The following is a 15,358-nucleotide window of genomic DNA, read 5'->3' on the forward strand; positions in this document are numbered from 1 at the left end:
TATCTGGTGAAAGTCTGAATAAAGCATAAACATTAAATATGTGTTTTGAGATACTGCTGCAGCATTCTAGTTCACACAGATGTTTGCAGTCTATATGAAAGCATCACTCTTCTCCTTAACTTTAATATATACTGTATATAAAAAATAGACTAGATACTTTAAATAAATTACATACAAACACATACTAAACACTGAAGATGAGTTAGAAAACATAACAGGACACTTAAAGAAGCTTAACCTTGAGTGAGCGGGTGAGAGATGGTGGAAGGACAGTGCCTGGAGCAAACAGTGAGACATGCAGCCTCAGTCTGGTCATGAGATTTCATCACTCTAAAAATACATCCTCTCAAAAGCCCAAAGAGCTTTTCTGTGTGTGTGCGTGTGTGTGTGTGTGTGTGTGTGTGTGTGTGTGTGTGCTGAATAATGAAGTGTGAGAGCTGGCAGAGCATACACAGGGTACAGATTCTCTTCAAGACAAACCATGGTTTTGCCACATCATTTGTTCTCCGCCCCTTTTTTTGGAAAGAGGGAGTTATACTGGGCTGTTCTTTAGTTTGCTGTGCTTTCCATTAAAGGGATGCTCCACCCAAAAAATAAAAATTCTCTAATCAAAAAGTGTCTGCTAAATGCATAAGTGTACAGTTGGTCAGAAATGATGGTTTATAGTTTAAATTTGTTTCTTTGTTTACATTAAGTCATATACAACTGAGTTGACATGAAGAGAGAAGAGAATGAGAGAATGTTCATATTTAGGTGGACTATCACTGTAATTCTGTTCATGTTGTAAAGAATCACATTTTTGTGATAAAAGTGCTTGATCCATGAAACACTGCCAATGTCAGATCCCAAAACTTCTAAAAAGGCAATTTATTGGCACCAAGCTGCAAAAATGACTCTTTTACTGAATATCTGTCTGCATGGCTGCTAATATTAATTCTATATACAACAGTTTAGTAAACATGCATTAAGTTCATTAAAATAAATGACCAAGACATTGTCAATTTTGACAGGTTTTCCTTTATTTTGCCAGCAATTTTCTTTTCTTCAAAATTAACGCAGAGCAGTTATGTCCCCCAGAAATATAGTGTTTTGTTTTTGCGTTTTTGTTCAGCATTTTTTAACAACTCAGGTGAGTCAATTATTCAATGGTCCATTCATTAACACAGTGATCATTTGCATTGTTCATGAAAGAATCTGATTAAATCGAGGATTTTCATTTTTATGTGGACTGTACAGCGGTCTTCACTTGCACACATGTATGCATTGTAAAGAAATGTGGGAAATTGTAAAATGTAACTTAAACACAATGTTAATGTTATGAAGAATCAAATGTAAATGCTTGATGTATGAAATACTGTAATGGATGAAAACATTTGGTACATTTCTGCTGTAAATACTGTAATGGATGAAAATATTTGGTACATTTCTGCTGAAGAACTGTCACATGATATTTAAAAGTCCTTTAAAAAGCACTATGTCTGACCAGCTCTTTAATCACACACACTCACTTTCACACATGTAAACACAATCATTCTGTGTGTGCATAATTCATGTGTGTGGGCAGGTGTCACAGCATTCTGACAAGAGAATTCTAATGAATTCTAGTGACTAAAAGCCACATAACTTCAAATTAACACTGATGACAAATAAGATGGTGATCCTTTGTTCTGACCCTCACCCACTGATGCCATTATTCTATGATGAGTATCAGCTACATGCCAGCAGAGTAGTCATGAAATAATAGTGTTTTTTTTCTAGCTAATGCATGTTACACTTTATGTGGCAAACAAATAATGCAGTTTGGAGACACATATCTCTATGGAAACAGAAATATGATTTTGTGGTGTATATAAGCTTACTCTTTGTCTGTTTTCCTGAGGTCATCAACATGAAGTGCAGGTTAATGTTTGGCTTGATAATCTCTGTGATGTGTGAAAGTGCTATTCAAGTAAATGGGTCAATATAGCCACGGCAGTAATTAGAGTCCTCTGAGAAGAAAAAAGGTAATGCACTGCAGTAACTGAATGCCTAGAGTTGAAACATCTCTCTTCCTAATATCAGGAATAATCAGGGAATGTAAAAATCATGTCTGTTTTACTAATGTTAAACTAATACCAGTTCAGCTGGACTACATAGTCCTATAATGTGAGTGGGTAAAAAAGTATAAAAGATGTGTGGTTTTTAGGAAACAAAATGATGCAAACAACACAGTCCATCTGTAAATGTTAGTAATGCTGCAAAGCTGGTCCTTGCAACCCTCACAGAGTTGTGTGAGAAAGGATGGAGCCAGACTCCCACAACATATCATTGAGCCACACAACAGGTGGGCTACTGCTCATCGGGACAGGAATTACATTAAGGTTGTAAAACAAACGCTCCTACACACACCCCACTCTCTTTCTTTCTCTCTTTTCTACTGACTGTTCTAAGCTGTGACATGAAACGCAGCAGAAAATGAAAAATATAAGTCATTTAATTTGTGTTTTAAAGATTCCTCCACAAAAAAAACAAAACAAATGTATAAACACACACACATTCAGTATACGTACTTCACAATATTTCTGTTTTACTGTATATTTTACCAAATAAATGCACCTTTGGTAAGCATAAAAAACTTTCAAGAAACTAAAAAAAAACGTACAAACCCGTAACTTTTGACTAGCTGTGTGTTTTCCTTGCAAAAATATGGCCATGGAAAAAGATGGTTTTTCCACTCATATCCGTGTAGTTACATCATCCCAGCAGGAGCTAACAGGAACATACAAATCAGTTACACTATATCACCCTGAATGAGATCAAATTAGACAAAGCTTAGAAAAAAAAACACTGTGTTGCTTTGTCATTGTTTGCACATCCCATGTGAACAGGAAATGTAATACCTCTTATCTACTCAGTTAGAGATACCGATAACAGTATGCAATTAGATAAATGATGCAATGCTTTATGAATGAGGCTTGAAATTACCCTTCCTGAGGGACGAATTAGTAAAACCTGGCAGCCAGTTTCCAGCATAATATCTACTTCGAAGTTGCTGTGGACTAGGCTTCATTAGGCATGACATGATCAAGGATGCTTTAATGCAATGTTTTTTGCACAAACAAACTTAGCACTGGAAACCATGTTTTGTTCTGCCACTAACAAACTTCTGTAGGGCAATAGTGTTCCCTTTCGAATGTTTGTGCCATACAAGATGATATAATTAAGCTATAAACATAACTTGTTCAGCAAGATTCCCCTAAGGTTTTCTTTCTCATGAACCAATGCACTGTTATGGCAATTCATAACTATTTTACATGTTGGTATATTGGTGGTGGCTAATTTGTATGAATTTGTACGTTCTCATTAATACATTTTTGCTCAACCTGCTGATTATATTTAGGGGTGAATCTTCTTACTTATTATTCCTAAAAAAGTTTATGTTTTCATAATGAATCATATAAAAACGATCACAATCACTTTTTTTTCCGCACAAGATCTTTATATCCACTATATCATCACTTGAGGCAGTGTTGAGAATGCAACATGTACTTGCATTGCATTATGACAGTCTGCCAAGTCCGCGGTTTTACTTTAACACAATATGCAAATTTCAAAACCCCTCCAAAAAACTGTATTTTATCCCCCAGAATGCAATTTTCATAGTGGGACCCCCTTGAAATTGGGCTAGTTTTGAGTAGCAATTGGGAGGGTTTTGCAGTCTGATACATTTCTGAACACAAGAGCAGACAAAATTGAGTTTGTGTTGCTAAAAGTATCTGCAATCACGCAGTTGAATAGAGTAGGCCTTTGTTTTGTGTTTAAATCTCCATGTATGCCACTCCACCAAAACCAAAGAGGCTTTTACTATGCACCACCCACACAAATCTTTTGTTCTTTCCTATCTTCAAAATATATTAAGCATGTTCAAATTAGGTGTTTTATAAAAGGCTATGCAATAACTGTAAAAGGAGCATTGGAATGTGGGAGACGTGCCATACGATGAATCTATTCTTAGTTAGTTGCAAGGAGGTAGTTACCATAGATTCCCTCTTTCTCTGTGCCTCTTTTTCTCTTTCATAGAGTCCAGCGTTTGTTGCTATGGAGACAGCCCCGTTATCCTACGCTTGGAATTGTATTCTGAACGACCCTTTAGCAGGTGGGGGATCCGAGGAGATCCGATCTGCCGATGGGTATGTAACCAATCACAAGATCATACCTCACAGTGCCACTCTGCGTATCTGCCACAGTGCAATACTGTTCCAGTAATAGTAAGAAAGTACTCTCTCAGAAAAAAGGGACAAAAGCTGTTACTGTGTCTTTTAGATATATGTACACTTTATATACTAATATGTATCTTTAAGGGAGGAATATGGACTTTTTAGGTACAAATGTGTACCTTCTGAAGAGGTACCTCCCCAGTGACAGCTTTTACAAATTCTCTTCTGCGAGTGTAATAGGCCACGCCCACTTAAGGCAATAAAGTAATATTTTAAATATACAGACATGTCAATTGTCGAAATTCATCTCCTACTGTTTAACTACTGTAATAATAGACCTCAGTTAATAGTAATCTCATACATTTTGGGTATTTATGTGAGCTAAAAATGTCCTGAAACAGGTGAGAGTGTAAATCAGAATTGTTATAAAAGAGAGTTTGATCGGAATAAGTAATTTGCATAAAAATTTGTAAATCATATCCATATAAGGCCTTACCGTACAATCTTACATCTCTGTTTTGACTCTTTTCCAATGTTGCATTGCCAATTTTCAAAACCAGTTAAAACAAACACATTCACATTTGATAGCAGGCCTACACCCAATCATGTTTCAGACTCTCATTGGCTGTGCATTTAAATATTGACCTTACTCAGATTAAAAGCCATATTGAATTTGACACGGATGAAAACAAGGCTGTGAGTTATAGACTTGCAGGATTTACAATGGCACACACTGTATAAAGGTCCTACATCATGTAATTTTTTACAACTCACTACTTTCAAAATTGTATTATTGAGTTTTTGTCCACTGATTTCTTTTCTTCAGCTGAGCAGTTGTTGACAACAATATAATCCTTGAACACACAGTACTTCTATCCTTCATCCTTTTATCTCTCATTTTCTTTCCTGTCAAAATATGGTGCTCTGACTGAATGTCTATAAGCTGCACTTCATCTATTTTTTATTTGACTTAACTGATACCCAAACATTATTATAAAGTCCCTATAAGCTATTCTGTTTCTATTAAAATGTTTTAAGAAATTTGCTTCTTAGGCTTCTGGGAATGTTTTGCATGATGTCAGTTGGTTTTAAATGCTATCGTAAATTTAGATTAAATTTCAGTGCAAGTTTATTGATGAATGACCCCAGTAATAGAAAGTGAATCACTCTCCTCAAAAGCTGAAGGAGTCAGCTGGATTTCAGAAGTCATCCCAGGACACTGGGAAATGCCTCATTCCTTTCTGCTGACCGTAGTATATCCTAAAGGGGCTGGCAGAGTAATGCCAGTCAATAACTGATCATGCTCTGAAGAACATATTGCTGTTGTGGGGAAGTAGGAAAGTCTTTTGTCTGCAGAGAAGCAAGAATAAATAACCGTCTGGATGGCTGTATGCATGGAAACCTGGAAAATCTGAGCAGCTCTTTGATCAAGGGGATCTAGGAAACATGTTGAGCTTTAGTGTTCCAGAGATATTATGTAAGCAAATGTATGGGCCAGTCATGCTGATTTCTGCTGTCCTCTAAACATATGCCTGTCTAGAGTATTTCTGAAAGAAGGGAAATATGTGTAGCTTTTATTACCATAGTGATGGCGGACTGAGTAAACAGAGGGTCGGCTGACAGGCTACCACAGTGACTAATGAAAGCAATGAGGTCATTTGTTCCAGAGTGATGGGAGGAACTAAAATCTGGTGTGTGTGTGTGTGTGTATGTGTGTGTGTGTATGTGCGCGCGTGTGTGTGTGTGTGTAGTTCATCCATAGATAGAGTGAAAATTACCTGTACGTGTGTAGCCTTGTTTATCCTACTGTGATATTCACCTTATTTTTAACGTAAGAGTTGCTGCATCCGTTTGTAAAATTGAATGTACGAGTCTGACACTTATTTTTAATAGCTCAGAAAACATATTTAACTTTGAAGCATCAGGTTGATTCATTTTGATTTTAATAGGATGAGAACAGATCATAAACTCAATTGTGATTATTTTTCCCATGAAAAATGGAAAATCTATTTAGGTTCTCATGGAACTTTTGAGAAAAAAAAAAAACTTAAATACAGTCTCTCTTTTTTCAGGGTTGAAAGTTATACTTCCAGGTTAATGGTGCAACAAACTTTAATTACTATTACTATTTTTCTCGTATAACATTGGGGTCTCTTGGACCCTAAACATGAACAAAGTCAAAGAATTATGGTTAATGACGCCACCACTAACTGCCACTAACCCTTAGATGATTACTAAAACAGATATATTCAAATCATCTTATGAATGTGTAACATTTAATTGCTTCCAATAGAAACGGTGGTCGACCCAGAGCCCACAAAACATCTTCTACTTTGTGGGTGCATAATTCTAGCAGTTCTGACAGCCTCTTTGAGATGAGAAGTGTGCACTCTACACACGCTCTCATTTTGATTATGCATGATCTACCCCCTCCATTCGCTCCGGCTGCCACTACGTAGTTGCCATGGTAACCGACTGGACGCAGACCTGAGGTGGGCGACAATAGGATTTTCCGTGTGTGAAGATTCCACTGCCTTCATCTCATATCAAACACTGTATATGATGCTGGAGAGAATGTGTATAATAGAAGCAAGAATTAAGATACTGTAGGCCTTAAGAATTTTAGGCTTATTTAGTAATGCATATTGTGTATTTGTGCATAAATGTGATCCATTTTATTTATTTAAACAGCTGGCTTTAGTAGCTATGTCAGTACAGTGCTTTTCAACTGAGACTTGAATATGGCTGTGAGTCTGGTTGTGTGTGGCTTGATCAGTATTCTCTTTGGCTTTCCCTTCACTAAAATTATTGCATCACACCAGCCTTCATCCCAACTAAATAAAATATTGGTGCATAACAAGAAAGACTATTTTGTGGCTGAAAATAACATTTTAGGCCATGTTTGTTCAAGGTAGTTTATGCTTGTTTGGTGCTGGTCTTGGTGGACCAACATAGCCATGCTGTTTACCAACAAGAACATCTTTCCGATGAAGCTGCTTGACCAAGGAAGGTCAACGGGTTAAGTCGATTGAATTGAATTTGTTTAAAGGCTCCTTGCATTTGTATATACAAATGTACGTGTGTTTGTAGTTAAATGTTATATATACGGTAGCAAATATTCTTTCATGGTTAGGTAATTACAAAGAAAAATGAAAATGAATGGCTTTTGAATGGGTTGAATTGATCACAAAGTTTCCAACGTAATTCACTCCCTCCAATTAATAAATTCAATGGCTCTAGTCCAGACTACCTGGAGTGTTAAATTTAAGTCATATGTCATATATGTTGGCATAGCAAATATTGTTTCATGATTTTGTTTTAATTACAGAGAACCTGTAAGATAAATTTCCAGCGAATTTGTCGAAACGGTCTAAATTGTTTAAACTGATAACAATTCCAGCGTAAATGATTCACTCCACTGAATCGACAGCAGTTACACCAAACTATACCAATCAAGCATTGCATGTGTAAATACTCATGCACTGAGTGTTAAATTAAAATTAGTATTATATATAGTAGTTAATCTTGTTTCATATTTTGGTTTTAATTACAGAAAGGTTTCTTCCTCTTCTGTCTCGTGCAGCACACAGCAAGCTGTGGCTGGTTTTGGGCCAACTTCAGCTCAGCTGCCGTGAACAGCAGGAGCAGAGTCGTGATGGGAAAGGCAGTGAGAGCATGTAATATTTATACCAGATAAGATCCAAGTGAGCAAGACTCAGTGTAATTTTCTGTTCGCCCACAGCCTCCCACAATCCCTAATCACGGCATGCGACATCTGTGGAGGACGACTGGGATTGTAAAGCGTGCCATACTTGAGGAAGAGCAGTCTGTTGTGCTTCAGTGTGAAGAATAATACCCACACCTGCAGTTACTGACCGTTCCTGATTTCCACTGGCAACAATTCTGCATTTTGCATAGAGAACACTGGAGAGCATAGGAGGCAGTAAACCATGAAATTGGTCCAGTGGTGAAAAAAAGCAGCTTTCTCCAAGAGGTGGGGAAGGGGATTGGATGGAGGTTTGCTGATGCACATGTAAAAAAAGAGAGAGAGAGAGAGAGAGAGAGAGAGAAAACACTCACACATATGTACACAAACACACACTGACACAAAAGACAAATGCCACATTGCGAAGCATAAAGGAATGTCATAAAATTTTTTGATTTGAATACCACTGTAAATGTACTTTTTTAGTCAATTAGAGGCCCTCGATGTGAGGCATATCTCCCTTTTGCTGTTGCTAATTTCCAAGGTCTTCCACAATGCCATAACAATCATACAGATGAGGACACTCTTATATCTGTCCTCCTGGAGTGAGGAGAGCGATGGAAAAAACAGAATGCTGCTCAGGTCTTTTTGGGAAGAAATTTTGGAGGTTTGTATAGTTCAGGTAGTACCATGATATAGTTTACACCCAAAGGTACTGACAGCTTCATGGACTAACACGCCATCTAGTGTCTATTGTCCATGATGACACCTTTCTTAGTTATGTAGGAGGGACATGGCACATTGGGGTAGTGTTTCATTGGCTTAATAAATAGCCATTTATTAAAAAAGAATAGACGAGTAAATATATACAAATACATTAATTATAGCACTTGGTAACGTAAAAAATAATACAAATTATATTTAAATATTATAATACAATGAAAATAAATATTTTAAATAATAAGAGATAGAAAAAAAAGCACATGTGTTATGTGAAAAAAAGGCATTTTACATTTTTTTTACATTCCTATTAATTTAGTTATTTGATCTATAAGTTATATATGAAATATATAATATAATTATGTAATAAAATTATTACACATTTCTTTATATTACGCCTATTTATAAAATAATATATACAAAAATAAGATTAAACAGTACAATTAGAAGTACATATGTAAAATAATAAAGGATAGAATAATATTCTTACAAACATGAGATAGTGTGCAAATGTGCAGTGTTATACTCAAGTATGCCTTTTACATATTTTTTACTTCCTCATTAAAATGTATTAATGTATTTAAGTTGTATATAACTATGCAATATAATTGTTTTGTATACAATCATTACAGTTTTACATAAGGCCTATGTATAAAACAATTTATTTATTAAGCCATAAGCAATATATCAATAATAATAAACCATAAAAATAAAAGCGTATAACATTTTTTTGTTGTTGATGACAGTGGACTTTTATTATGAAAAATATTTCGGAGGCCATATTGAATGCGTGGTGCCCATGCTGTGTGATTATCGAAAACAAACGGAACTTTAAACGCGCGCGACTTGTTATGGGAGTTTGCAGTAACTCGTCTTAAAAGTCATGGACGAACAACTTACCGTGAGTTTCTCCTTTCGGTAGTATTGTTTGGCGGTCTGTGCTGTTATGTAGTCGATATCTGACTGTTGTACTCTTCCTCCAGGAGGGATACAGTGAGCCCTGCGGCCAGTGCGCTGCTGTAGACTGGGGAGTGTCCGATGAGGGTCAGTTCTTCTGCAAGAGCTGCCACAATGTGATCGAGGTTGGTCAAGAGACGAACATTATCAGATGTCTAGGGCTTTGATATTCTACAAATCCTCAATGTTAACGCAGTATTTCTTATTGACAATCTTGTCTCAGGCTCTTATTCTAAATAAACGAGTGGAAAAATAGTTGGAATTAATTTGTTGTAAGGGGGTGAAATTAATGAAACTGTAAATTAATCATGCATTATACACTTAAAAAAATCATGCTGTATATTGTCTCAATTTCTTCTAGAAAACGAGGGAGGTGGTGGATGTGAACACACTTCATAGTAAACACAGCAGGATCTCACAAATAACAAGACCCAAAAAGAAAAGACAAGGTCAGTCAAAGTCTTCTGTCCACGTTTTAAGCTGTATATTTTTGAGATCCTTCCCTTTCTCTGATCTCGTAGTATCTTCTGTCTGCTTTTAGAGAATGAGCGAGAGTGGCTGGTTTGTGAGGGATTTCAGTTCATCTTGAAACACCAGGCCAAGGCTTTGGTCAGTCTCGGTGTCTGCATCAAGTTTGAGGTTGGTAGTTTTTGGTTTAGCCTACTAAACCCACACAACGGTATGGATGACACAAAAAAACTATCGCATTTTGTTTTGACAGACAGAAGTTTTGTGGAATTTCTGGAAGAGATACCTGCAGAACACACAGCAAGCTTTCACCAGAAATCCAGTGTACACTCCTAAGTTTACAGTGGTACGTTTTTTTTAAATGTTGAAATTAATAAAAAGTGCTGTACATTTTCTGTAGTGTACAAATAACACCATTCTTCTGGTTTCTCTGTTTCAGTGTTATTTTTGTATTGTTTATATCCTATTATAGTATTTATTATATTATTTTGAATTAGCATTGTTTTATATTTTACTTTGTTTGTGCTTTGTGCTTTTGATTATTATTTTTTTAAATACATGTTTAGCTATAATTTATTTGTATTTTAGTTTTAATTATTTACTTCTTCAGTTTTGTTGTATTTATTTAAATTAGTTGCCAGGCAAACATTTAGAATTTTCATTTCAATTTTTATATTTATTTTTACTTCAGCTTTATTTCTGCCAAAAAAAATGATTAAAAGCACTGCTCTGCTCTCTTCCTGCCTTTTTGCCCTCAAGTTCATGAAGCCACAGAGTGATTCAGAGTCTAACGCTCAAAGTGAGCAGTCTTATCACACCGAAGCTGCTTCAGAGATGTCAGAAGAGATGTCAGTCTCAGGTACGACAGTGATTGCTCTCAGACAGCTGGACCATTTACATCTTATACAGTGTTGAATTATTGTATTCTTTTCCTGCAGGTTACTCCAGTGAAGCACAGTCATCAGTATGTTCAGGGTCTTTGGATGCTGTTGTGTACCAAAATATAAAGGGAACAAAAATGCACAATCTTATGACTATGCCACGGACACTGGCCCTGTGCTATCTGGCTCTGCTGTGGGTTCGAGAAGCCGTCACTCTGGCTGACTTATTGAGGTTTGAAAGGACAAAAACAGTTCAACACATATTGGCCATTTTTAAAAAATATTATATTTACAAGTGACCGAGCAGGATTTCTAGCATGGCATTGTGTTCTTTTACATTCTCTTGATTTTGTGCTTTCATAGTATAAAAGCGTCTCTGCTCACAGTAAATCCCACTCTACACTATCACTATCTCTGCATCTACTCCGATATATAAAAAAAAGTAAGATCGCTTATAACAAGCATTTAGTAATGCAACCATTTCACTTTATTAAGCCAGATGTCAATACAAGTATTGTGATATTATAGTTAGTTATACTTACTTAATTTAATTCTTAAAATACTTTTATTTTGAATATTTATTTGTGAGATTACTTAAATGTAAAATTGTATATAATAAGATTTTTTGGGTTTATTATAATTGTATAGTTGTATTGATATATACAAAATTGTGTAGTCCTACAAACAATCACAGAAAAAACTTTATTTGTTTTATTTGTCAGAACAATTTGATTTTTTTCTCAAATCATGCAGTCCACTTTTAAGATTAAAGGTGTAAAGGTTTTTTTTTTTGCATAGCATACACCAAAGTATCCTCCTTTATTTACGTGCATTTAAATGGAGTCAAATTAGATTTTATACTGACTTGATGCTATATGTGTTTTAATAGGTTTGCTCTGGATGATTTTTAGGCCCAAAGTTTTGTCCTAAGCAATGTTTCTGTTTTGTATGCAGTATTTAACATTGCTGTCAGTGTGTTTAGATGTAATATCCTGATTAGATGATGGCTTTTATACTGTGTATACTTGTAAACTTGAAAAACATCTGATTTAGTCATATTTCATGCAGGATGGTCACAGAGAGACGTGTTCCTTACATGAACATTCATGAGGCATTTCCCACGGAGATGAGACTGTTTGGAAAAGATGTCCAGTTCTTCAATGTTCGGGTGAGGAAGACGAATCTGGTTCGCATTTCTTCAATCATGAAACATTGTTTTGTGTTTCTAATAGCTACGACTTCTGGTCTTCCACAGTACCTTCCGTCCTACTCGCTGGTTCATAAAGAAGCTGTGACTCTGGCTCGGATCTTGAAATTACCCTCTTTTCCAACGGTTTCTCAGGATTGCCTTCTCCACCCGTTACCGCTCACTGTCCGATATCTGTTGGAGGCAAACCTCCCAAGTGTGTGTTTTAGACAGTAATGTGTTTGGCAAACGATGGGATAAGATCTGAAATAAATTTACCCAACACATATAATAGTCTTTTTTATCTGTTTCTTTGATACACTTTTGACTCCATACATTACTGATCTTTCCTAGATGAACTTCATGTTTGGGTCCACAAGGTTATTAGACAAGCTGCTATGGGGGACAGCTCTTTTCTGACCTTTGACCCCAGCAAGGAGAAGCCTCATCTCTTGCGCTATGACATTCAAGCAGTAGCTGTCATCATTGTCACCTTGAAGCTCCTTTTCAAGTTGGATGATCATGTGGAGTGGTAGATAACTTCATAATTTGTAACTAAAGGTTTTGGAGTTATCCAAGTCCATGCAAAAAGTCAATTTAGTACTACACTGGATTGTAAAGTTACGTTTTTGTTTAATGCTAATAATGTTCCCTTTTTCTCACTGATGTCTCAAGGAAGTTATCTGAGGAAGCAGCCAAGAAGAAGAAAAAGAAAGGTAACACTTTTTTTTTTGTAGCTAGTATTTTTATTTATTTATTTATTGGTTCACAGCATGTTCTTATATGCTTTTTACAGTTTTCAAGTTAAAAAGGTGGTTTGATGTTGTACAACCTGTCTTGGAGCAAGCCAGAAAGAGGGAAGAACGAGAGGAAGCCAAGTAAGATAACCATTTCATTAGTTTACATGACTTTTATTGAAAAATATCTTTTACTACAACTGTTTTCATTCTGCACTTTCAGACGACAATGGGGAACCACTAAGCCTTTCATTACATCTTTGCAACGCAAGAGCTTGGTTCTCAAAAAAAGGCGTAAGCTGATCGAGTAACATCTCAGTAATGATCTCAAAACTGTATCACAGTACGTCATCCATTGTCTGCCTTCAATTCTCCAGGCGTTGCTGAACACTTGGAGCAGAAATTTCAGAAGTATAGTGACTCTGCACCAGAACAGTCGTCTTCCTTAACAAACCCTCATGCCAGCTTTCACTTCAGCTGGGGAAAAGAGGAAGGTTCGGATGGACCCAGTATGTTTAACAAACGTTTGGACTGTACCCATAAGAAAGATGGGTTCAAGTACCTCTGCAACCGTAAATACTGGCATCCTGAACTGAGATTATGCCCACGCAGGTGAGTCATAACAAAGGTTTTGTTTTCTCAGTGACAGATACTATAGTATTGTATTTTATTTTATATAATAAAATAATGTAATTTATTATTTCTATTAATAATATATATATATTTTTTAAATTCCTCACAGGATGTGTGGGGATCATTTCTCAGAAATTGAGCCCAGTTTGCCCAGGATGTATGTGTGGGTCCTTGATCTCTTCTCTTTCATTCTGGGAGTCCGTCGGGCAGAAGTGCACAAAGAGGTCCTCAACGTTGAACGTCGTTTTTTGAAAAGGAATCATCAGGCTAAGATTCAATGGACTTTAACTTCCTGCAAAAAGACGAAAAAAAGGTCAAAAACCGCAACCCGTGTTGTTAGAAAGAAAACCCATGTTCATGAAGAGAATATCACTGATGGAGAATGAAATCTACATATCAGTACCCAAGATCCCTTTTGTTTCTCTGCACCAACAACAGCAGATGTGTTCTTTGTCACGTCAGATTTTCACTTTTGAGCATTATTTTCAATAGTGTCTTGCAGTATTTTTACCTGGTAAGAGACTTTGAATGAACAGCATCTGTTTCCCTCAAAAGTGTATTTTTTATGTATTTTATATTTTGATTTAAAAATAGACCACTTACATTGAGTGTAGTTACACAGATGAACCAACAGGGGGCATAATGCACCTGACAATCCAGTGCTGATAAATTCCTTTGTCCTGCAGCTCACTCAAATATTTTTTGTCTTTTCATTTGTGTGATCAAAAGTGACATTTGTAATAAATGTAAAGTAATTATACTAGGTCTTTCTTCTGAACGAGGGTTTTGTGCCTAATTAGTTTTCATTGTTCTTGCAGTATTTTGTCCCTGATAAAGGATCATAATAAGCCATTTCACCCCTTTCAGTCTAAGATTTGACTCATGCAGGAGAATGTTTTATGATCACATCACATGTCCTTTTGTACTTGCAATCCACTAATGTCACACTGTACTCAACATCAATACTACTATATACACCTTGATAAGCCTCAAAGATAACATGGCAAAGGCTTGTCTTAAAAGCCTCATGAGAAAAAAAAAACACCTATTTACATAACACATGATTATAAGGGTTCTTATGACAAGAGTTTATATGGTTTTTAATTGCGTATTTCTGTTTATTTTGCTCTTTTGAACAGCTAATATTATTGATATAGCTTCTATATAGCCTACAGTATACACATAATGAAAAAGGTAAAAATAAAAAGGCACGAAAACACTGAAACTTTAGTTGATGACTACAAGGACTACAGTATCATCAGCCAAAGAGGAATTTTACTGTTGCCAGTAAGTCCAGCATGCGTGTTCTAGAGAGAGAAAAACACGAACTGCGGGACAAGAGTGATGGAAGACAGAAGAAATTTGAGAAAGATGGAGCCACAGGGGAAACCAGGACAGTGTGCTGTCAGGGGTGTTTCTCTGGCATTATTTTCAGCTAAACATAAACATAAACTCCGTCTATAAGCTTCTTGCAAGAGACGCAATGACATGCACATGCATACACACTCAGAAACTTTGTTGTTGTTTTCCTCTTCACGTGTAGAGGGACCGTCTGCAGAGTTTTCCTGGCATGATTTCTGTTTGACTTGTGCTCTCTCAAACAGACAAGCACTATTTTGAGCTGCATACACACGATGCCAAAAGTAAAACACTCGGTCTGGGGATTGCGCTGCACGAGCGCATTCTAGCTGACCGGGGTTTGTGTACATACAGATAAACACGCTGACCGCTCCGGCTACATTTCTTTGTAAACAACTGACAGTCTTATCTTTAATGTTTAATCTCACACCACGCTTCCTCTCCTCCCCCAACAATGTTTCTCTTTCATACGCGACACTGCTTTCATTGTTTGCTGCTTTGACGCTGAAGTTTAG

At 36.4% G+C, this 15,358-nt stretch overlaps 1 protein-coding gene across 1 annotated transcript; it reads left to right on the forward strand.

The window, feature by feature from the left end:
* Positions 1–9,393: 9,393 nt before the first annotated feature.
* taf1b (TATA box binding protein (Tbp)-associated factor, RNA polymerase I, B) lies at positions 9,394–14,336 on the forward strand. The gene is made up of 15 exons (XM_026290979.1): positions 9,394–9,523; positions 9,606–9,704; positions 9,941–10,028; positions 10,121–10,218; positions 10,301–10,393; positions 10,807–10,906; positions 10,986–11,160; positions 11,997–12,096; positions 12,184–12,331; positions 12,469–12,646; positions 12,790–12,830; positions 12,911–12,992; positions 13,075–13,145; positions 13,229–13,463; positions 13,594–14,336. Exons 1-15 carry the CDS (start codon positions 9,506–9,508, stop codon positions 13,868–13,870), a joined length of 1,803 nt encoding a protein of 600 aa, XP_026146764.1. The 5' UTR covers positions 9,394–9,505; the 3' UTR covers positions 13,871–14,336.
* The last annotated feature ends 1,022 nt before the right edge of the window (positions 14,337–15,358 follow it).

The sequence above is a fragment of the Carassius auratus genome, chromosome 20 (genome assembly GCF_003368295.1).
Source record: "Carassius auratus strain Wakin chromosome 20, ASM336829v1, whole genome shotgun sequence".
NCBI classification, from domain to species: Eukaryota; Metazoa; Chordata; class Actinopteri; order Cypriniformes; family Cyprinidae; genus Carassius; species Carassius auratus.